A 22,626-nucleotide genomic window follows, 5' to 3' on the forward strand; every position below is an offset into this window, starting at 1 on the left:
AAAAAAAAAATGCTGGGGGAAGATGAAGAAGAACTTTTAAAAATGTGAATGAAACTGTTCTGATTTGCCTCAGAGAAGGATCTCCCAAAATGGAAGGAGTGAGGCATCGGCGACATCAAGCTCCTGAAGCACAAGGAGAAAGGGACCATCCGCCTCCTCATGCAGAGGGACAAGACCGTGAAGATCTGTGCTAACCACTACTTCACGCTGATGATGGAGCTGAAGCTCAGTGTGGGTAGTGACCATGCCTGGGTCTGGAACACCCACGCCAGCTTCGCCAACAAGTGCCCCAAGCCAGAGCTGCTGGCCATCCGCTTCCTGAATGTTGAGAATGCACAGAAATTCAAAACAAAGTTTGAAGAATACAAGAAAAAGATCAGAGAGAAAAGAAAGGATCAGGCAAAAATGATCATGCCGAAAAAGTGGCAGAAGAGCTAAAAGCTCTTTCAGTGGAGGAGAAGACCAAGGAGGATACTGACGGAGAAGCAATAAATCATCTTATTTTATTTCCTTTTCCTCCCTTTCCTTTCCTTTTCAGATTTTACCCTGCCCCTCCTTTCGGTGTGTTTTTATTCTGTTTCATTTTTACAAGGGATGTTATATAAAGAACTGAATTCAACAGTCAAAAAAGAAAAAGATTAAAGCATGAATCAATGAAATAGAAAACAAAAACCAGAAAAAAGCTAAAAAACTGACTCTTTGAGACAATCAATAAAATTGATAAACCTTTATCCAGACTGGTTAGGAGAAAACAAGACACAAATTACCGTACTACTGTACCAAGTGTTGTTGAAGATGTGGAGGGACTGGATCTCTGATGCTCTGCTCATGGGCCTGTAATATGGTATAACCACTTTGGAAAACAGTGTGGCCTTTTTTTTTTTTTGAGATGGAGTCTTGTTCTGTCACCCAGGCTGGAGTGCAGTGGCACTATCTCCACTCACTGCAAGCTCTGCCTCCTGGGTTCACGCCATTCTCCTGCCTCAGCCTCCTGAGTAGCTGGAATTGCAGGTGCCCACCACCACGCCTGGCTAATTTTTTTTGTATTTTTTTAGTAGAGACGGGGTTTCACTGTGTTAGCCAGGATGGTCTCAATCTCCTGACCTTGTGAGCCACCGCACCCAGCCTGTGTGGCCTTTTTATAAAGAATTAAATATACACCTACTATATGATCCAGCCATTCCACTCTTAGGAATTTATCAGGAGATAAGAAAGCATGTGGCTGGGAGCGTAATTCCAACACTTTGGGAGGCCGAGGTGGGCAGATCACCTGAGGTCAGGAGTTGAAGACCAGCTTAGCCAACATGACAAAACCCCATCTCTACAAAAAATATGAAAATTAGCCAGGCGTGGTGGCACATGACTGTAATCCCAGCTACTTGGGAGGCTGAGGCAGGAGAATCGCTTGAACCTGGGAGGTGGAGGTTCACGCCACTGCGCTCCAGCCTGGGCAACAGAGTTAGACTCTGTCTCAAAAAAAAGAAAGAAAGAAAGAAAGAAAACATGTGCCCATACAGAGTATCTGTGTATGAATGTTCACAGCAGCTTTGTGACAACCAAAAACTAGAAACAACCAGAAAACTCAGCAATACATAAATGGATACACTGTGATCTATTCACACAGTAGAATATTACTCAGCAATGAAAGAGAATGAACTATTGATGTTATTCCATGGATGAATCTCCAAAACATGCTGCGTAAAATAAGACAAATGGCCAGGTAGCTCATACCTATAATCCCAGCACTTGGGGAGGTCGAGGTGGGAGGATCACTTGAGGTCAGGAGTTCGAGACCAGTCTGGCCAACATGGTAAAACCCCATCTCTACTAAAAATACAAAAATTAGCCAGATGTGGTGGTGCATGACTGTAGTTCCAGCTATTTGAGAAGCTGAGGCCAGAGAATCACATGAACCTGGGAGGCAGAGGTTGCAGTGAGCTGAGAAATCCCGCTACCGCACTCCAGTCTGGGCAAAAGAGCAATACTCCATCTTTAAAAAAAAAAAAAAAAAAAAAAAAGACAAAAGCAACTTTATGATTTCATTTACATGAAATTCTAGATAGGTGAAACTGTGGTGACAGAAAGCAGATCAGCCGTTGCCTGGGGCCGGACGGAAAAATCACTAAGGAGCATAAGGAGATGCTTGTGGTGGTAACGTTCCTTGTCTTGATTGTGCTGATGCTTATATGGGCACATATAGCCTTCAGAGCTCATGAAATTATATACTTTAGATACGCACAGTTTCTTGTATCTCAATTTCACCCCCCTAAAACTATTAAGAAATTTGTGCTTAATACTTTGGTGAGCATTTTATGCCCTTTGCCCCATGTAGTTGGTTCTCACTGGTAGTTAGGCAGAAGCAGGTAGAATTAGCAGCTTCAGGTGAGACAGAGCTGAGCGCAGTTTCCTTCACTCAGTCAGGCTCTCCCGGCCGGTGGCTTGAGAAGCCTGGTCTGTTAGACCAGGCCAGGCCGCTGCCCTTCTTTGGTGCTGCCGCCAAGGGAAGTGTTTGGCGTGTGGGGTCTCTACAGTTAGTCCTGGGTCCTAGTGTGAGGCTGTTTTATTCTCTCTTTTCTTTATTCCTTTGGGAGACAACATTCTACTTATGTTCTCTTAATGCTTTGTCCCCTAAGCATTAGCAGAACCCAGGGCTGCATGAGTTTTGAGTTTGTGTCTGGTGTTTTCCCTTAGGGCACAGTCTTTTGCTGAGCGCCTGCGCCTGGGAATTGCAGTGATTCATGGAGAGGCGCAGGATGCCGAGTCGGACTTGGTGGATGGACGGCATTCCCCACCCATGGTCAGAAGTGTGGCTGCCATCCACCCCAGCCTGGAGATCCCCAGTAAGTGTGCTGCTGCCTCTTTCCCACTTTCCTCTGATTTTAAGGCTGACTAAACTGTTGTGTGTGTGGTTTTTCCCCTCATTCTTCATTTTTTTTTAAGTTGTCAAAGACTGATTAACATCTTTCTTGGCCGGATAGTAGCGAATGCACTTCTGATTACCTTGTAAATTGCAGGGCCCTTTAGAAGCAGTCTGTCCTTCTTTGCAAGACCTGTGAAAATGTTTGGACTATCGAGACAGTTATGATGCTTCAGGGAAGTCCATTCATTCATTCAGCAGTATATCCTAGAGTGTAGTTGAACATAAAAGCAAGAAGCTTTTTTATGTACAAAGTTATTGACTGTGATGTTGTTTTTAATGCAAAATATCAGAAAGGTTTAAATGGTTTGCCAGAGGGTAGGGCTTGGTAAATTCTATTGTGTCAGTACAGCTAATTATGCAGCCCTTTGAAATAATCAAGACTATCTGGAAACAAGAGAAAAATCTATGGAATATATATGAACAAGGCAGAATGCAAGATTGTATACCTATTTGTCTTAGTTCAGGCTGCTATGACGAAATACCTTAGACTGGGTAATATAAACAACAGAAATTTATTGCTCACAGTTCTAGAGGCTGTGAAGGTCAAGACAAAGGCGCCAGCACTGATCTTGTGATGGGCTGGGCACAGCAGCTCACGCCTGTAGTTCCAGCACTTTGGGAGGCCGAGGCAGGTGGATCACCTGAGGTCAGGAGTTCGAGGCCAGCCTGATCAACATGGAGAAACCCCATCTCTACTAAAAATACAAAATTAGCCAAGCGTGGTGGCACATGCCTGTAGTCCCAGCTTCTCAGGAGGCTGAGGCAGGAGAATCACTTGAACCCGGGAGACGGAGGTTGCGGTGAGCCGAGATCACGCCATTGCACTCCGGCCTGGGCAACAGGAGCGAAACTCCATCTCAAAAAAAAAAAGATAAAGGCGCCAGCAGATTTGGTGTCCATTGAGGGCCTGTTCCTCGCAGATGGTACCTTCTTGCTGCATCCTCATATGGTGGAGAAAGGTGGAAGACTCCCTCAAGCCTCTCCAACAAGGGCACTGACACCCTTCGTAGAGCAGAGTCCTAACAAACTAGTCACCTCCTAAAAGCCCTACCTCTTAATACCACCACAGTGGATTCCAACATGAATTTGGAGGGACACAAAAATTCCGACCATAGCATTTTGCCCCCGCCCCTCAAAATTCATGTTCACCTTACATGCAAAATACATTCATTCTATCCTAATAGCCCCCAAAATGTTAACTCCGGGTAAGTCTTAACTTAGTTTTAGCATCACCTCAAAAGTCTGAAGTCCAGAGTCCCATCTAAATATCATCTAAATCAAATATAGCTAAGACTTTGGCTCTGGGATTCACTCTGAGGCACATTTCTCTCGGGCTGTGAGCCTGTGAAATCAAACAGGTTGTATGCTTCCAAAGTGCAGTGGTGGGACAGACATTGGATAGACATTCCCATTCCAGAAAGGAGAAGTGAGGCCTGGTGTGGTGGTTCACACTTGTAGTCCCAGTGTTTTGGGTAGCCAAGGTGGGTGGGTTGCTTGAGGCCAGGAGTTCAAGACCAAAAGGGAGAAGTAGGAAGAAAGGAGTGACAGAAAAACCCAACCAGACAAACAACATTAAATCTTAAGGCTTAAGAATAATTTTTGACTCAAAGCCCCGCCTTCCACAAAAACTAGGGCAGGGGTTGGTCCTGCAAAGCGCTGGATGGCCCCACTCCCACAGCTGCTGCTCCCATGCAGCAGCTCTCAGTCATTGGAGTCTCATGCCTGTATCTCTCAGACTGGAGTTGCATGCTAGTGGTTCTACCAGTCTTGGGTCTTGGGGTGGCCCTGCCCCCACGACTCCACTGGGCTTTGCCCTAGTGAGGGCTCTCTGGTGGCCCTGCCCGTGAGAGTTCTCTGCTTGGGCCCTGGCATTCTTTGGGGCATCCTTTGAAGTCTGGGTAGAGGTAAGTGTGCCCCCACGGCTCATTCACTCTGTGCACTGTGGAGATGGCACTGCACGGACACCACTGTGGTTTGTTGCCTGTGCCTTCTAGAGGGGTGGCCCGAGCCATAGTTGGGCCTGCTTGAGCTACAGCTGGAGTGGGTAAGGAGCACTCTGGAATGTGGGAAGTGGAACCTTGAAATTGTTCTGCCCCCAAGACCCTGGCATTCTGGGCTTATGATGAGACGGGCAGCCACAAAGATCTCAGAAATGCCTTTGGGGTAATTGCTTTACTGTCTTGATGAATAGCATCGGGTTCTTTTATTTATTTATTTATTTTTATTTTTATTTATTTATTTTTTTTTGAGACAAGTTCTCACCCCGTCACCCAGGCTGGAGTGCAGTGGTGTGATCATGGCTCATTGCAGCCTCACCTCCTGGGCTCAAGCAGTCCTCCCACTTCAGCCTCATGAGTAGCTGGAACTACAGGCACTTGCCACCACACCTGGTTAATTTTTGTGTTTTTTGTAGAGACAAAGTTTTACCATGTTGCCCAGGCTGGTCTTGAACTCCTGAGCTCAAGTGATCCACCCGCCTCAGCTTCCCAAAGTACTTAAGGTGTGAGCCGCTACTCCTGGCCATCTGGCTTCTTTCTATCCATACTAATCTCCTTATCAAATGTTTGCTTGGTGGCTGGGCGCGGTGTAATCCCAGCACATTGGGAGGCCAAGGCAGGCGGATCACGAGGTCAGGAGATCAAGACCAGCCTGGCCAACATGGTGAAACCCCATCTCTACTAAAAACATAAAAATTGGCATGGTGGTGCGTGCCATAAATCCCAACTACTCGGGAGGCTGAGGCAGGAGAATCGCTCGAACCAGGGAGTCGGAGGTTGCAGTGCGCCGAGATCCGAGATTGTGCCACCATACTCCAGCCTGGCGACAGAGTGAGACAACATCTCAAAGACAGATCTTGATCTGTCTTCCAAGCTAGAGTGCAGTGGTGGATCAGAGCTCACTGAAGCCTCGACTTCCGGGGCCCAAGCCATTCTGCTACCTCAGCCTCCCAAGTAGCTGGGACTATAGGTGTGTGCTACCAGGTCTGGCAAATTTATTTTATTTTATTTTAATTTTTTTTGTAGAGATGGAGTCTTGCTTTGTTGCCTAGACTGGTCACATACTCTTGAGCTCAAGCAATCCTCCCTCCTTGGCCTCCCAAACTGTTGGAATTACAGGCCTGAGCCATTGCATCCAGGCTTGCTTTTACATTCTTTTTTTTTTTTTTTTTGAGATGGTGTCTCGCTCTTTCACCCAGGCTGGAGTGCAGTGGCACGATCTCAGCTCCGCCTCCCAGGTTCACGCCATTCTCCTGCCTCACCCTCCTGAGTAGCTGGGACTACAGGCGCCCGCCACCATGCCCGGCTAATTTTTTTGTATTTTTAGTAGAAACAGGGTTTCACCGTGTTAGCCAGGATGGTCTCGATCTCCTGACCTCGTGATCCACCCGTCTCAGCCTCCCAAAGTGCTAGGATTACAGGCGTGAGCCACTGCACCCGGCCTCTTTTACATTCTTTACAAGATGGCCAGGCTGGAATATTTGGAAATATATTTTCCAGATATTTAAGTTCTACTTCCCCTTTGATGATAAATCTCATCTTTAATTCATCTTCTTGGATTTTAGTATAAGCAGTCAAAAGCAGGCATGCACCCTCTTTTCCCAAAGATTCTATTTCACTGCCCTTTTTTTTTTTGAGATGAAGTCTCACTTTGTCACCCAGGCTGGAGTGCAGTGGTGCAATCTCGGCTTACTGCAACCTCCGGCTCCTGGGTTCAAACAATTGTTGTGCCTCGGCCTCCTGAATAGGTGGGACTACAGGCACACACCACCATGCCTGGCTCATTTTTGTATTTTCAACAGAGATGACATTTCACCATGTTGGCCAGGTTGGTCTCAAAACTCCTGACCTCAAGTGGTCTGCCTGCCTCGACTTCCCAAAGTGCTGGGATTACAGACATGAAGCACCACACCCGACCAATTTTTTTTTTTTTTTTTTGAGACAGTATTTTACTCTCTTGCCCAGGCTGGAGTGCAGTGGGGTGATCATGGCTCACAGCAACAGCCTTGACCTCCTGGGCTCAATCGATCCTCCCACCTCAGTCTCCCAAGTAGCTGGGACTGCAGGCATGTGCCACCATGTCTGGTTAATTTTTGTGTTTTGTGTAGAGATGGGGTTTTGCCATGTTGCCCAGGTCAGTTTTGAACTCTTGGGCTCAAGGGATCCTTCCACCTCAGCCTCCCAAAGTGCTGAAATTACAGGTGTGAGCCACCATGACCAGCCTACTGTCTGTTTTTCTACTAGCATTATGATCATGACCACTTAGATCATTTCCAAGAAGACTGAGGCTTTCTTTACAACTGTTCTCTTGTTTTGAGCCTGTCTTAGTCTATTTTGTGTTGCTGTAACAGACTACCTAAGACTGGGTATTCTATAAAGAAGACACATTTATTTAGCTCACAGTTCTTCAGGCTGGGAAGTTAAAGAGCATAGCATCATATCTGGCAGTTTCCGGTGAGGGCCACACACTAGGTTGAAAGATGGTGGAGAAGAAAAGTGAGCAGGTGGGTACAGAGAGATCACATGGCAAGAGAGGAAATGAGAGAGTCTGGGAAGTCAAACTCGTTTTTATAATAACCTGCTTTCATGGGAACTAAGTGCCCTGAGAGCAAGAACTCACCCCCATAGGAAGACATTAATCCATTCATGAAAGATCTGCGTCTGTGACCCAAACATCTCCCACTAGGCCCTACTTCTCAATAGTGCACACTGGGGATCAAATTTTTTCTTTTTTCTTTTTTTTTCTGAGACAGAGTCTTGTTCCATCACCCAGGCTGGAGTGCAGTGGTGTGATTTTGGCTCACTGCAACCTCCGCCCCCCGGGTTCAAGAAATTCTCCTGCCTCAGCCTCCCGAGTAGCTGAGACTACAGGTGTCCACTGCCACACCCGGCTAATTTTTTGTATTTTAATAGAGATGGGGTTTCACCTTGTTGCCCAGGCTGGTTGTGAACTGAGCTCAGGCAATCCACCCACCTCAGCCTCCCAAAGGGCTGGGATTACAGGCGTGAGCCACTGTGCCTGGCCCAAATTTTTAACATAAGTTTTGGTGGAGATAAAGTACATCCAAACCATAGCAGAGCCCTCACCAGAGCTCCCCTTTACAGTCTGTATGTAGCAACACAGTCTTTTTCTAGCCTTTTCCTCTTCTAGCCTCTGCCCATTACCCAGTTCCAAAGCCACTCCTGCATTGGTAGGTATTTGATACAGTAGCAACTCACTTCTCAGTACCAATTTCTGTCTTAGTTTGTTAAGACTGTTACAACAAAATACCTCAGACTTGGTAGATTTTTTTTTTTTTTTTTTTTTTTTGAGATGGAGTTTCGCTCTTGTTGCCCAGGCTGGAGTGCAATGATGTGATCTTGGCTCACCACAACCTCCACCTCCCGAGTTCAAGTGATTCTCCTGCCTCAGCCTCCCAGGTAGCTGGGATTACAGGCGTGCGCCACCACGCCTGGCTAATTTTTGTATTTTTAGTAGAGACAGAGTTTCTCCATGATGGTCAGGCCGGTCACTAACCCCCACTTCAGGTGATCTGTCCACCTCAGCCTCCCAAAGTGCTGGGATTACAGGCATGAGCCACCACACCCGGCCAGACTAGGTAATTTATAAACAACAGAAATTCATTGCTTACAGTTCTGGAGGCTGGGAAGTCCTGGATTAAGGCACCAACAGATTGGTGTCAGGGGAGGGCTTACTCTGCTCCTGAGGTGGCACCTTGTTGCTGTGTCCTCACATGGTGGAAGGAGCAAGGCAGCTCTCTGTAAGGGCACTAATCCTGTTCATGAAGGCAGAGGCCTTGAGACTTAATCATTTGCCAAAGGCCCCAGCTGTTAATACTATCACATTGGATATTAGGTTCCAACATAGCGTTTTGAGAGGACACCATCTTTAGACCACAGCACTCTCTTTGTCTATGCAAGGACCAGGAGGGAATATGAAGAATGAATGTAGTTGGGTTGGGGTGGTAGAGTTATGCATGAATTTGTTTTTGTGTTTAAGAAACTTCCCTATGCCTTAATAACGTCTTCTAAGTTTAAAAAAAAAAAATGCCACCTTTGAGTTGTTGGGGAGGAACCCTAACCCTTGGCCCTCATAGATTCAGTGTTTGGTGGCATATGGACTAAACTGGCGAAAGACAGATGAGGAAGAGGAAAGACAGTTTAACCACATACATACAGATGTGTGTGATGAAACTCTTTTGTGTGGGTCACAAAAATGTGACTTAAAGAAGTGGTTAGAATGTGGGGCTTATATAGCATCTTAAGAGGGGAACAGGAGGTGCAGAAAAGACCCGTGTGGGAAAACAGATGACTTCTTTTTTTTTTTTTTTGAAACGCTGTTTTGCCCAGCCTGGAGTGCAGTGGTGCAATTGTGGCTCACTGCAACCCCTGCCTCCCAGGTTCAGGCGATTCTCCTGCCTCAGCCTCCCAGGTAGCTGGGACTACCGGTACGTCCACCATGCCCAGGTAATTTTTGTATTTTGTTTTTGTTTTGTTTGTTTGTAGAGATGGGGTTTCGCTATGTTTGCCAGGCTGGTCTCAAACTCCTGACCTCAAGTGATTCACCCGCCTCAGCCTCCCAAAGTGCTGGGATTACAGGTGCCTGGCCCAGATGACTTCTTAATAGGGGAAGAGGAGGAGGGAGGGGACTGATGGGAAGTGGGTGCTGAGGAGAATAGATGGGAGGGAGGCTAGTTTTTGACAGCATCTGTTTAGGTGTGGTCTGGACTTCTTCTAGTCTTAAGCGATAAGAGTCAGTCTTCCCTGGTGTTCCCAGGGAGGGGATTTATCACAGTTGAGTTCTTTTGAGTTATTTTGCGAGGCTCTGCTTTTCAGCATATAAGGGACTTCAGGAACTCAAATGCTTTCAGCTCAAAATAATTTTTAGGTCACAGAGGTATGTTCTGGACTGTCAGGTTTTTGCCTTGCCTAGGAGTTTGCTCATTTATAAATAGAGGGAAAAAAAAAAAAACAGAGAAGGAACTAGTGTGGCTGGGATAGCCATGAAGAAGCTGGAATTCCAGCTGTACTTTGTAGATTGCAGCTGAGGTAGAAATGGAAGGCCATCTGGGCAGGGGTTAAATCTCCTGAGGGGTAGGGGACTGAGCTTGAGTTTGCGTCTGGCTCCATCACTTATCGACTGTATGTCCTTGGGCCTGTTGCTTTTCTAAAAAAGAGCGACAACAAGAGGCTGTCCTCAGAGTTGACCCATATGATAGGCCAAGATGGTGGAGAGCCCAGGACGAGCCCTCAGGACCCAGCGCTGCCTGCCTTATGTGAGTGAGATAGGACTGCAATGATGAGATGTTCAGTGATGGGCCATGGTGTGGCCAGGAAGACACTAACTTGACTACCAGGAGGCCCCAGAAGGGAGGAGATGAACTAAGATAGCAGTATCTGCGCGGAGCCGACCGAGGAGGACTTTGAATACCAGGAAATACACTCACGTCCTAGGTGGCGGCCAGCAAAGGCTCTTGATCTAGGCCATTTAGTGTTCAGCAGGCCAGGCCTGCATCTGTGTTTGGGATAGGTTGCATGGAAGAGAAGCTGGAAGTGCAGAGGCCAGATCCGGGAGGCTGATGAAGTTGAGCAGGCACATGGGAGGGGAGCTTGATCTCTTGGGCTGTGCTGTCTAGCCGAGTGGCCACCGACTACGTGTGGCTCCTGCACACTGGGAATGGGGTGGGGAGGAGTGGGAGTGTGAAGGACACACACCCCTAATCTGAAAACCTTATTGTAAATATCTCATTAGTGAAGTTGTATTGATTCTGTGTTAAAATGGTAATATTTTGATATATTGAATCAAATCAAACATGTTATTAAAATTAATTTTACCTTTTTTTGTGCTTTTGTAATGTGGCTACTAGAAAATCTAAAATTGCTTATGTGGCTTACATTCGTCACTGTGTATTTCTGTTACGCATTGTTGCTCTAGGGGGTGGTAGCAAAGGGAGTGAAAGGGACAGAGCACTTTGAGAAATGTTAAAAAGACGACGGGAGGGAGGCCAGGTACATTGGTGCACTCCGTTAATCCCAGCACTTTGGAAGGCTGACGTGGAAGATTTGCTTGAGTCCAGGAGTTTGAGACCAGCCTGGGCAACATAGCACAACCCCATTTCTACAAAAAGTTTAAAAATTATCCAGGTGACTGGGTACGGTGGCTCACGCCTGTAATCCCAGCACTTTGGGAGGCCGAGGCGGGTGGATCATGAGGTCAGGAGTTCGAGACCAACCTGACCAACATGGTGAAACCCTGTCTCTACTAAAAATATAAAAATTAGCTGTTTTTGGTGGTGCGTGTCTGTAATCCCAGCCACTCAGGAGGATGAGTCAGGAGAATCACTTGAACCCAGGAGGCGGAGGTTGCAGTGAGCTGAGATTGTGCCACTGCACTCCAGTCTGGGCGATAGAGTGAGACTACCTCTCAAAAATAAATAAATAAATAAAATAAGCCAGGCATAGTGGTGTGCCTGTAATCCCAGCTACTTGAGAGTGAGGTGAAAGGATCACTTGAACCCAGGAAGTCGAGGCTGCAGTGAGCCATGATGGTGCCACTGCACTCCAGCCTGGGTGACAGAGTGAAACCCTGTCTCTAAAAAAGATGGCAGGAGGGAATGAACATTTTTAATGTTTTAGTCTCCAGTACAGCCCTTTTAATTGAGTGATGATTTTCCATTTTATAGATAAACAGGGTCAGAAAGAGCAAGCAACTTCCCTGCAGTTGCATAGTGACAAGCTGGACTTGTCTGACTAAAACCTGTGCTTTTGCTACTGTGCTCGTGGGTCTCTTGGACTTAGTGATGGGGATTTAAGGAGGAGAAAGGCAGGAGATAGAGCCAGGGTTCAGGATTTGGGGCTGGGAAGGTGTTAATAAAGCGTTTGGCTCAGGGCCTCAAAGCCTTTTGCTTGTGTGTGCATTTCTCACAGCCTCACATGCCCAGGCTGTTGGTGCTGGGGATTAGGCCTGGGGCTGCTGCTCCCTTTCAGAATTCTTGCCTGGCCTCAGAGGGGCCTGTATCTAGGAACCTCAGCAGAACCCTGCAAGGGCTGGCTGGGACCATTGGTGAGATGTGCCATGCCCAGGAGGCATGGACGAATATATGTTCCTTTTCAGTCCTGCAAGCGTGTGGGCTGTGATGAGGAACGCGTTGGCAGTCTTTAGATGAACGCTGCTCCTTTGGAACTTGCTGGGTGTTAGCTTTCGGTGTGGCCTTAGGGAGTGGACTCTGGACTGCAGACACTGAACTAGAGGTTTCCCATTTGGAAATGAGGTCTTGAGACTGGATGATCTCTATGTTCTTTCTAATATTTCTTTTTTTTTTTTTTTTTTTTTTTTGAGACGGAGTCTCACTCTGTCGCCCAGGCTGGAGTGCAGTGGTGCAATCTTGGCTCACTGCAAGCTCCACCTCCTGGGTTCACGCCATTCTCCTGCCTCAGCCTCCAGAGTAGCTGGGACTATAGGTGCTCGCCAGTACACCTGGCTAATTTTTTGTATTCTTTAGTAGAGACGGGGTTTCACTGTGTTAGCCAGGATGGTCTCGATCTCCCGACCTCGTGATCCGCCCGCCTTGGCCTCCCAAAGTGCTGGGTTTACAGGCGTGAGCCACCGCGCCCAGCAATATTTCTTTACTCATGTGATCTTTATCTTTCATTCATAATTTTAATTATAATGTTTCTAAGTTTATGTTTTGACTCAAGTAGTGATCATTACAGGCCGTCTTTGGGAATGCAGAATTTTAGTTTCACAGATCCTAAATATTGGATTGTTTTTATACATTTGATGATTTGACACCCTACATAGAATGGTTTTTTAAGGTACTAGCAAATAATATATGAAGGGAAAAGAAAGCATTCTTCCTGCAGCATCTCGAATATAAAGATTTTGTTATTTAGTATTAGATTCTAAAAATTATTTTGTATCCTCTGATTTCTTATAGATAAAACTATGCCTACTAAAAAACAATGAAAATACTTTTTCAGAATATAAACACTATATATAATATTTGAAAATATTACAATCCATAAAAGTTAGAAGAAAATAATAATTAGTGCTTGATCTCACTATTCAAAGACACACCACTTTAATTTGGTGAGCCTCCTTTTAGTTTTTCATAGAGCTGTGATGCATGCTTAATGCATAATTGTGCATGTTGCTGCCTCCTCCTCCCAGCTTCCTGACGTGTTGTCTCAGGTCATCAGAAACTTCCAAAAGAAACAGCAATTTCTTTTTTTTTTTTTTTTTTTCTTTGAGACTGGGTCTCACTTTGTCACCCAGGCTGGAGTGCAGTGGCACAATCACGGCTCACTGCAGCCTTGACCTCCCAGGCTCAAACGATTTGCCTACCTCAGCCTCTTGTAAACAGCATTTTTATGGCTGTCTAATAACCCATCATATGAATATGGCTTAGACTGCCCAACTACAGGCTAATTTGGGGTTTTTATGTTTTCTTCTGTTCTTTGCCCATATAATGTGGCAGTGAATATATGTGGATAAAACACTCTTCCCACACTTTGGCTTATTTCATTTCAAGCTTCTAAAAGTGAAATTAATGAGTCAGAAGGCATGACTATAAGGCATGACTATATCGATTTTGTCAAATCGATTTCCTAAAGGGCAATTCATTATACTTTTTCACCGGCATTGAGGTAAAGTGTCCTGGGAGTAGGAGTGTTGAACATGTAGAAAGTCACTTCAGTTCTGGAATTTATCTTGCTTTGCTTTGTTTTGTTATACTTTTTTGTCCTCTCCTGATGCTCACCTAGGGTCACACATTGCCTCTGGTTGTCATATGTCTTTCGTCTCTTTCAATCTAGAGCAGGGGTTCTCAATTAGGGAGTGGGCATTGTCTCCTAGAGGACATTTGGAAATGTCTGGAGATATTTTTGATTGTCACAACCAAGGGGGTGGCTACTGGCATCTAGTGATTAGAGGCCAAGCATGCTGCTAAACTTCTCACAGTACACAGGGTGTTCCCTTGCAGCATAAATGTATCTGGCCCAAGACGTAAGCAGCTGAAAAGCCCCGATCTAGAACAGTCCTTTCACTTCCAGCCTGGGCGACAGAGCGAGACTCCATCTCAAAAAAAATAAAAGAAAATTGAAGTCAAAGTCATATAACATAGAATTAACCATTTTAAAGTATAAAATTTACTGCCTTTGGCCAGGCGTGGTGGCTTATGCCTGTAATCCCAGCACTTTGGGAGGCCAAGGAGGGCGGATCACGAGGTCAGGAGACCATCCTGGCTAACACGGTGAAACCCGGTCTCTACTAAAAATACAAAAAATTAGCCGGGCGTGGTAGTGCGCGCCTGTAGTCCCAGCTACTCAGAGGCTGAGGCAGGAGAATGGCGTGAACCGGGGAGGCGGAGCTTGCAGCGAGCCGAGATCGCGCCACTGCACTCCAGCCTGGGCGACAAAGTGAGAGTCCGTCTCAAAAAAAAAAATTTACTGCCTTTCAGTATATTCACAGTTTTGTGCAGTTACCATTTCTTTCTAGTTTCAAAACTTCTCATTACCCCAGAAGAACACCCTGCACCCATTAAGTAGTTTCCCCATGCCCCCTTCCCCCAACCCCTGGCAACCACTCATCTCCATTCTCTTTCTGTGGATGTTTGCCTACTCTGGACATTTCATATAAATGGAATCATATAATGTGGGCTTTTGTATCGGGCTTCTTTCTCTGAGCATGTTTTGAGGTTCATCCATGGGATAGCACGTGTCAGTACTTCATTGCTTTTGATGGCTGGATAATATTTCATTGTCAGCATTTGATAGGAATTTGGGTTGTTTCCACTTTTAGCTATGCTGCTCCGTACATTCATGTATGAGTTTCTGTGTGGATAGATGGTTCATTTCTCATGGTCTATACCTGGGATCAGAATTGCTGGGTCTTTTGGTGTATGTTTAACTTTTTGAGGAACTGCCAGCCTTTTCTCACAGCAGCTGCACCATTTTATATTCCTACCAGTAATGTACAAAGGTTCCAGTTTCTCCACATCCTCATCAACACTTATTTTCTACTTTTTTATTGTAGTCAGCCCAGTGGGCATAAAGTGGCATCTCATTGTGATTTTGATAAACATTTCCCTAATGACTACTGACTTCATTTGTATATCTTCTTTGGAGAAATATCTATTGAAATCCTTTGCCCGTTTTTGAACGAGGTTTGTCTTTTTATTGTTGAATTATAAAAGTTCTTTATATATTTTGCCATATATATAATTGTATATATATATAATTTATTTTATTTTATTTTATTTTATTTTTTTGAGACAGGGCCTCGCTCTCTTACCCAGGCTGGAGTGCAGTGGTGCAGTTGTGGCTCACTGGAGCCTTGACCTCCTGAGCTCAAGTGATCCTCTCACCTCAGCCCCCCCAAGTAGCTGGGACTACTGGCATGCACCACCATGCCTTGCTAACTTTTGTATTTTTTGTAGAGACAGGGTTTCGGCATGTTACTGAGGCTGGTCTCAAACTTCTGAGCTCAGGCAGGCAATCTGTCCGGCTCAGGCAGGCAATCTGTCTGCCTCAGCCTCCCAAAGTGCTGGAATTACAGGCATGAGCCACCATGCCCAGCCTACTTTATATATTTTGGACACTAGACTCTTAGCGGATACATGATATACAAATATTTTCTGCCATTCTATAGGTTATTTTTTTACTTTTTTATATTTATTTATTTATTTATTTTGAGATGGTGTCTTGCTCTGTTGCTCAGGCTGGAATGCAATGGCACATCTCCTCTCACTGCAACCTCCACCTCCTGGGTTTAAGCGATTTTCTTGCTTCAGCCTCCCAAGTAGCTGGGATTACAGGTGCGTGCCACCATGCCTGGCTAATTTTTGTATTTTTAGTAGAGACAGGGGTTTCACCATGTCGGCCAGGCTGGTCTCAAACTCTTGACCTCGTGATCTGCCCACCTCGGCCTCCCAAAGTGCTGGGATTGTAGCCATGAGCCACCGTGCCCAGACCTCTTTTTTATTTATTTTTTATTGAGACAGGATCTCACTGTGTCACTCAGGCTGGAGTGCAATAGCATGATCATTGCTAAGTGCAGCCTTGGAACCTCCCAGGCTCAAGTGACCCTCTTGCCTCAGCCTTCTGAGTAGCTGTGACTACAGGTGCACACCACCATGCCTCGGTAATTAAAAAAAGAAATTTATAGAGATGGGGTCTCACTGTGTTGCCCAGGATGGTCTTGAACTCCTGAGCCCAAGCAATCCTGTCTCCTCAGCCTCCTAAAGTGCTGGAATTATAGGTGCGAGTCACCACGCCCAGCCACAAAAGATTTTAACTTTGATTAAGTCCAGTTTATATTTTTGTTGCTTTTCGGTATAATACCTAAGAATTCTATTTTCTTTCTTTCCTTTTTTTTTTTTTTCTTTTTTCTTTTTTTTTTTTGAGACAAGGTCTTGCCGTGTTGCCCAGGCTAGGCTGCAGTGGCATGATCTTGGCTCACTGCAACCCCCACCTCCCAGGCTCGAGTGATCCTCCCACTTCAGCCCTCTGAGTAGCTGGGACTACAGGCATGTGCCACCACCAAACCTGGCTAATTTCTGTATTTTTTTTGTAGAGATGGTGTTTCACTGTGTTGCCCAGGCTGGTCTCAAACTCCTGGGCTCAAGAGATCCACCCAGCTCGGCCTCCCAAAGTGCTGGGATTACAGGTGTGAGCCACCGCTCCTGGCCAAGAATCCTATTTTCTTAAATTTCTTTCAGTGATGATTTGTAGTTTTCACAAGTCCTTGGTTAAATTTATTCCTAGTATTTTATTCTTTTGCCTCCTTTTGTAAATGGAATTGCTTTCTTAATTCCCTCTTTTGATTGTTCAATGCTGCTGTGTAGCAACTGATTTTGTCTGTTGATTTTGTGCTTGGCAACTTGACTGAATTCGTATTTTAACTTTGGTGGGTGTATTTGTGGATTCTTGGGGATTTTCAGTAGGTAGGATCATGTCATCTGCTAATAGAGATAGTTTTACTTTTCCTTTCTGATCTGGATGCCTTTCATTTTGTTTTCTTGCCTAATTACCCTTGCTAGCATATCCAGTATCATGGTGGATGGCAGTGGTGCAGCAGCCATCCTTGTCTTGTTCCTAATCTCAGAGGAAAGCTTTTGACCCTGGGCCATAAAGTATCAAGTCAGCTGTGGGTTTTTGTAGTTGCCCTTTATCAGATTGAGGAAATTCCCTTCTATTCCTAGTTGGTTGAATGTTTTTATCTTGAGATATTAACTTATTTAAAATTTTGCTTTACTTTTTAATATAAAAACTTTGGTGTGTGTGTTTTATTCCAACCAGTGCTGATTCCTAAAGAGAAGCCCCCAATCACAGTTGTGGGTGATGTTGGAGGAAGGATTGCCATCATCGTGGTATGTAGACCTCTTTTATTATTAATTCTAGTATTTGCCGTTGTTATTCTGTTGATTGATTACTTGATTGATTGATTTTGTGACAGTCTCGCTGTCACCCAGGCTGGATTGCAGTGGTGCGTTCTCGGCTCACTGCAACTTCTGCCTCCCAGGTTCAAACGATTCTCTTACCTCAGCCTCCCAAGTTGCTGGAATTACAGGTTCCCGCCACCATGCTTGGCTAATTTTTGTATTTTTAGTAGAGATAGGGTTTCACCATGTTGGCCAGGCTGGTCTCGAGCTCCTGACCTTGTGATCCACCCGCCTTGGCCTCCCAAAGTGCTGGGATTACAGGCATGAGCCACTGCACCTGGCCGCCACTGCATTTAAAAAAGAAAAAATTTTATTTTGAAGTAATTATAGATCCACAGGAAGTACGGGGAAATACACAGGGACCTCCTGTGTATTCATTGCCCAGCATCCTCCATCTTGCTTAACTATGGTACAATAACACAGCCTGGAAATTCTCAGTGCCACAGCCACAGAGGTCCTTCAGACAGCACCAGTTGTGCGTGCAGTGTGTGTGTGTGTGTGTGTGTGTGTGTGCGCGCAGTCTTATCATGGGTAGCTTTGTGGAACCACCACCACAGTCAGGACACAGAATTGCTCCTTCACTGCAGGGCACCCTCATGCTTCCCTTCATAGCTACACCCACATCCTTCCCACCCAATCTGCAACCCCTGGTGTCTTTGTCCATTTTGTGCTGCTGTAACATGTAAGACTAGGTTGTTTATACAGAATAGAAGAAATTTATTCTCTAACAGCTCTAGAGGCTGGATGTCCAAATCATGGCACCAGCATTTGTCTGGTGAGGGCCTTCTTGCTGCATCCTCACATGGCAGAAGGCAGAAGGACAAAAAGGAATGAACTTGTCTTCAGAAGGGCAGGAAAGAGGCGAACCCACTCCCACAAGCCTTTTTATAGCGACATGAATCCATTCCTCACGGCAGAGCCCTCACAACCTGAACACTTCCCCAAAGACCCCACCTCCCAACACTGTTGCACTAGGGAATAAGTTTCCAACACATGAATTTTGGAGAGACAAAAACATTCAAGCCATAGCACTGGCAACCCATGATCTGTCCTCTGTATTTCTAATTATTATTTCAAGAATGTCATATAAATGGAATCTATGGTTTATAACCTTTTGAGTTTTGGTTAACCTGCCATGATTACCCTGAGATCCATCCAGTTTGTTTTGTATATAAATATTTTATTCCTTCTTATTGCTGGGCAGTATCCCATGGCATAGAGGTACCAGAGTTTATTTGTTGGAGGACATTTGGATGATTTCCAGGTTGGAGCTATTATACATAAAGTTCACTACGTACATTCATGTATGGGTTTTTGTGTGAACAGAGTTTTGATTTCTCTGGGGTAATTGCACTTATAAATGCAGTTGTTGGTTTGCATGGTAGTTGCAAATATAGTCTTATAAGAGACTGTCAAACTGTTTGCCAAGGTGGCTGTACCATTTTACTAGTGGTACTTTTTAAGTTGTGTGTGTGTGTGTGTATTTTTGAGGGAGTGTGGTCTGGGTCTGCTGCCCAGGTTGGAGTGCAGTGGCTTGATCACTGCAGCTTCCACCCCCTGAGCTCAAGCAATCCTCCTGCCTCAGCCTCCCAAGTAGCTAGGACTACAGTCCTAGCCTCCCAAGTAGCTAGGACTACAGTACCACCATGCCTGGCTAGTTTTTGTTTTTGTAGAGACTAGGTTTCGCCATGTTGCTCAGGCTGGTCTTGAACGCTTGAGCTCAAGCAATCCTCCCACCTCAGCCTCAGCCTCCCAAAGTGCTGAGACTACAGGTGTGAGCCACCACGCCTAGCCTTTATATGTATATTTTTGATCATAGTAACTTCAGTATGCAATAAAAGAGTAGAAACCACTGAACTGGATATTTTATTATTAAAAACAATAATCATTATTATTTTTTCCATTATAATAACATGTAAAAAGCATATTTCCCATATGCTCAGTGGAGAAAATTTGGAAATAAAGAAGGTAGCAAGAAGCAGCAAGGGGAAAGAGGCAACCATAATTCTATTATCCAGAGTCGAAAACATCTTTTAACACTTTTTCTGTGCATTAAAAACAAAAAAAGAAAATCATATCTCCATCATTTCTGGTGCGATCTGCATTGTGACAGCACAGTGTTGGCCAGTTATGGTTCAGAAAACAGTGCTACCCCTGGGAGCCTGGAGTGTGGTGGGAGATAGCCCGAATAGTGAGTGGCAGGTGCTGTGCAGGAGGAGGCTCGTGTGAAAGTCCTGGAGGGATGCCATGGGGCACGGTGATGGGGACGTGGGGCTGTGCTGTCTGCACAAGGCCAAATGGAAGAGCACATTTTTCGCAATAAATGTAGGCAGACCCTTTTTTTCCCTGGTTGTCTAACCTATTATTGTAGAAGTGCTCGTATACATTCTTTTCCATCTGTGCTTTGACAGGATGACATCATTGATGACGTCGACAGCTTTCTTGCTGCAGCAGAGACCCTGAAGGAAAGAGGTGCATATAAGATCTTTGTGATGGCAACTCATGGCTTGTTGTCTTCTGACGCCCCCCGGCTGATTGAAGAGTCTGCCATTGATGAGGTAACAGGGTCTGGGTGTGTTCGTGAGGACAGCTGCCTGGGCTTCTGGCACATCATGATCTTTAGTTACAGAGAGTAGGGACAAGACTGAAATTGTGGTTAAGAAAGGAATCAAGGGCTGGACATGGTGGTTTATGCCTGTAATCCCAGCACTTTGGGAGGCTGAGACAGGCGGATTACCTGAGGTCAGGAGCCGGAGACCAGCCAACAGGGGGAAATCCCCTCTCTACTAAAAATACAAAAATTAGCCTTGCATGGTGGCGGGCACCTGTAATCCCAGCTACTTGGGAGGCTGAGGCAAGAGAATCGCTTGAACCCAGGGGGCAGTGGCTGCAGTGAGCCGAGATTGTGCCACTGCACTCTAGCCTGGACAACAGAATGAGACTCTGTCTCAAAGTAAATAAATAAATAATAATAGTAATGTATACAACTCATTAGTTTTTAGAATGCTTGGAGTTGTGCAGTCATTACCATAGTTGATTTTAGAACATTTTCTTCTCCCTAGAGAGGAACACCATACCCATTAGCAGTCACTTCACATTTTCTCTCACTGCCATTAGTCCCTGGCAACCACTAATCTGCTTTCTGTCGCTCTAGATTTGCCTGTTCTGGACATTTCTTATTAATGAGATTACACAATGTGTGGTCTTTTGTGCTGGCTTCCTTCACTCAACATAATATTTTCAAGGTTCATCCATGTTGTAGCATGAATCAGTACTTCATTCCATTTTATGATCAAAGAATACTCTGTTACATGGATAGTCCACATTTTGTCTCTCTTTTCATATTTCATGTCGATAGAAATTTTTTCCGCTTTTTAACTTATGCATGGTGCTGCAGTAAACGTTTGTGTACAGGTTTTTGTGTAGACATCTGTTTTCCCTTCTCTTGGATGCGTACGTAGGTTTAGTACTGCTGGGTTGTACAGTAACTTCATGTTGAAACTTTCGAGGAGCTGCCAGACTGTTTTTCAAAGCAGCCGCACCATTTTACATTCCTACAGCAGTGAGTGGGGGGTTCCAGTTTCTCTGCACGCCTCCAATACTTGTTATTATCTTTTTTTGCCATACCTGTCCTAGTGGGTGTGAGGTTATCAAATCTTAACCTAAGAAACACAGGCTGGGCGCAGTGGCTCACGCTTGTAATCCCAGCACTTTGGGAGGCTGAGGCGGGTGGATCACGAGGTCAGGAGATCGAGACCATCCTGGCAAACATGGTAAAACCTTGTCTCTACTCAAAACACAAAAAAATTAGCTGGGCATGGTGGTGGGCGCCTGTAGTCCCAGCTACTTGGGAGGCTGAGGCAGGAGAATGGCATGAACCTGGGAGGCGGAGCTTGCAGTGAGCCGAGATGGCGTCACTGCACTCCAGCCTGGGTGACAGAGCGAGACTCCATCTAAAAAAAAAAATTGAAACATTGACTTGAGACATAGATCCACTGTTTTCCCGTCATGGCGAGCCTCAGATTTGAGAAGCTATCACATTTCCAGACTAAACTATGAAGCTACTTGGCTTTCTGATGCTCTGGTTTTTTTTCTCTTGCTTCACAGGTAGTGGTCACTAATACAATTCCACATGAAGTCCAGAAGCTCCAGTGCCCCAAGATTAAAACCGTGGATATCAGCATGATCCTTTCAGAGGCAATCCGTCGGATCCACAATGGGGAGTCCATGTCCTACCTTTTCAGAAACATAGGCTTAGATGACTGAACAGCTTTCCTTTAGGAAAACTCCCGAGGGCCAAACTGGAAACATAAGAGTGACTGCTTGGTGGGATAGATTTCACAGGAACCATCATGTTTGTTCCTCCCTCTCCCCTGTAACCTCTCTTCTTGTTGATTCCTATGAAGATAGACCAACTTTTTATGTCGGTTTAGGTGTTCGTGAGTTTGGGGAGCCATTTTTATAAAAGAAAAACTTTATTCTCCTCTTTTGAAAAGGTAAGACCTTGTTTTAGTTTTAACTGTTTAAAAAATAACACTTGGAATAAGATTTGTAAGCTCACAGAGTCTTTTTCTGAAGTTGCTTGAGCCAAGTGCTTAAAAAGTTAATAAAATAAACTGATCTGTATGATACCTGCAGTTGAAAAGCCAAAAAGATTATACTGTCAAGTCCAGTAAATGACATTTTTAGAGATGCTTTTGTAGACAAGCATATGGAATATGTGATTGTATTTATTTTCCGCAACTAAAAAAGGAATAAAACTTGTGTTTGTGTGTTTTTCTAAAACTTTGTGTTTTGGCAATCGTTTTATAACTAAAATAAAATGAAAGCTGAATCTACACACTGTGAATGTTGAAATGTTTATCAGCTTGTTTTCTCTTCTGCAGCATTGTGCGGGGATGCAGTAGCCTCCCAGAGATGTGTCATATTCTCTGTTCTGACAATTTGTCCAAGGCCCTGAAAGTTCCCGACGTGTTGTCATTTGACTGAGGAGGGAGAGGAGTTGGAATCTCAGGATGCAAGGCCGCAGGCAGCAGGGGAACCAGTGAGCACCATCTGCCATTGGTCTTGGTGTGGCTTTGCCTCTCTTCCACGGCTGGCTGTTCTCTGTCATGCTCTAGGGAGATGAGATGCTGGGAGATGCGTCCCAAAGGGCAAGTGACATGACCTTTGTTGCTATCAAGGGTCTAAATATCATCTGTCTTTAGCATTTAGGACCCTGAACTTCCCCACAGAGTCCATTGGACTCTCCTCCCCTGGAGCACTGGCA

General features: G+C 45.1%; 1 protein-coding gene and 1 pseudogene across 3 annotated transcripts in view; both read left to right on the forward strand.

Annotated features, from left to right (window-relative positions):
* PRPSAP2 (phosphoribosyl pyrophosphate synthetase-associated protein 2) overlaps positions 1-22,195 on the forward strand; it is a 56,073-nt gene extending 33,878 nt beyond the window's left edge. The window contains exons 4-7 of one of the 3 annotated variants that reach the window (XM_011973422.1): positions 2,692-2,840; positions 17,215-17,285; positions 19,769-19,915; positions 21,465-22,195. In XM_011973422.1, the coding sequence (XP_011828812.1) occupies positions 2,692-2,840; positions 17,215-17,285; positions 19,769-19,915; positions 21,465-21,623 (526 nt within the window). In that variant the 3' untranslated portion in view covers positions 21,624-22,195. Of the gene's footprint in view, positions 1-2,691; positions 2,841-17,214; positions 17,286-19,768; positions 19,924-21,464 lie in introns of all 3 variants that reach the window. The other 2 variants (XM_011973423.1, XM_011973424.1) reach the window with 2 other exon arrangements.
* On the forward strand, positions 43-2,353 carry LOC105534654 (annotated as a pseudogene).
* Positions 22,196-22,626: the final 431 nt, after the last annotated feature.

The sequence above is a fragment of the Mandrillus leucophaeus genome, unplaced genomic scaffold (assembly GCF_000951045.1).
Source record: "Mandrillus leucophaeus isolate KB7577 unplaced genomic scaffold, Mleu.le_1.0 Scaffold1372, whole genome shotgun sequence".
NCBI classification, from domain to species: domain Eukaryota; kingdom Metazoa; phylum Chordata; class Mammalia; order Primates; family Cercopithecidae; genus Mandrillus; species Mandrillus leucophaeus.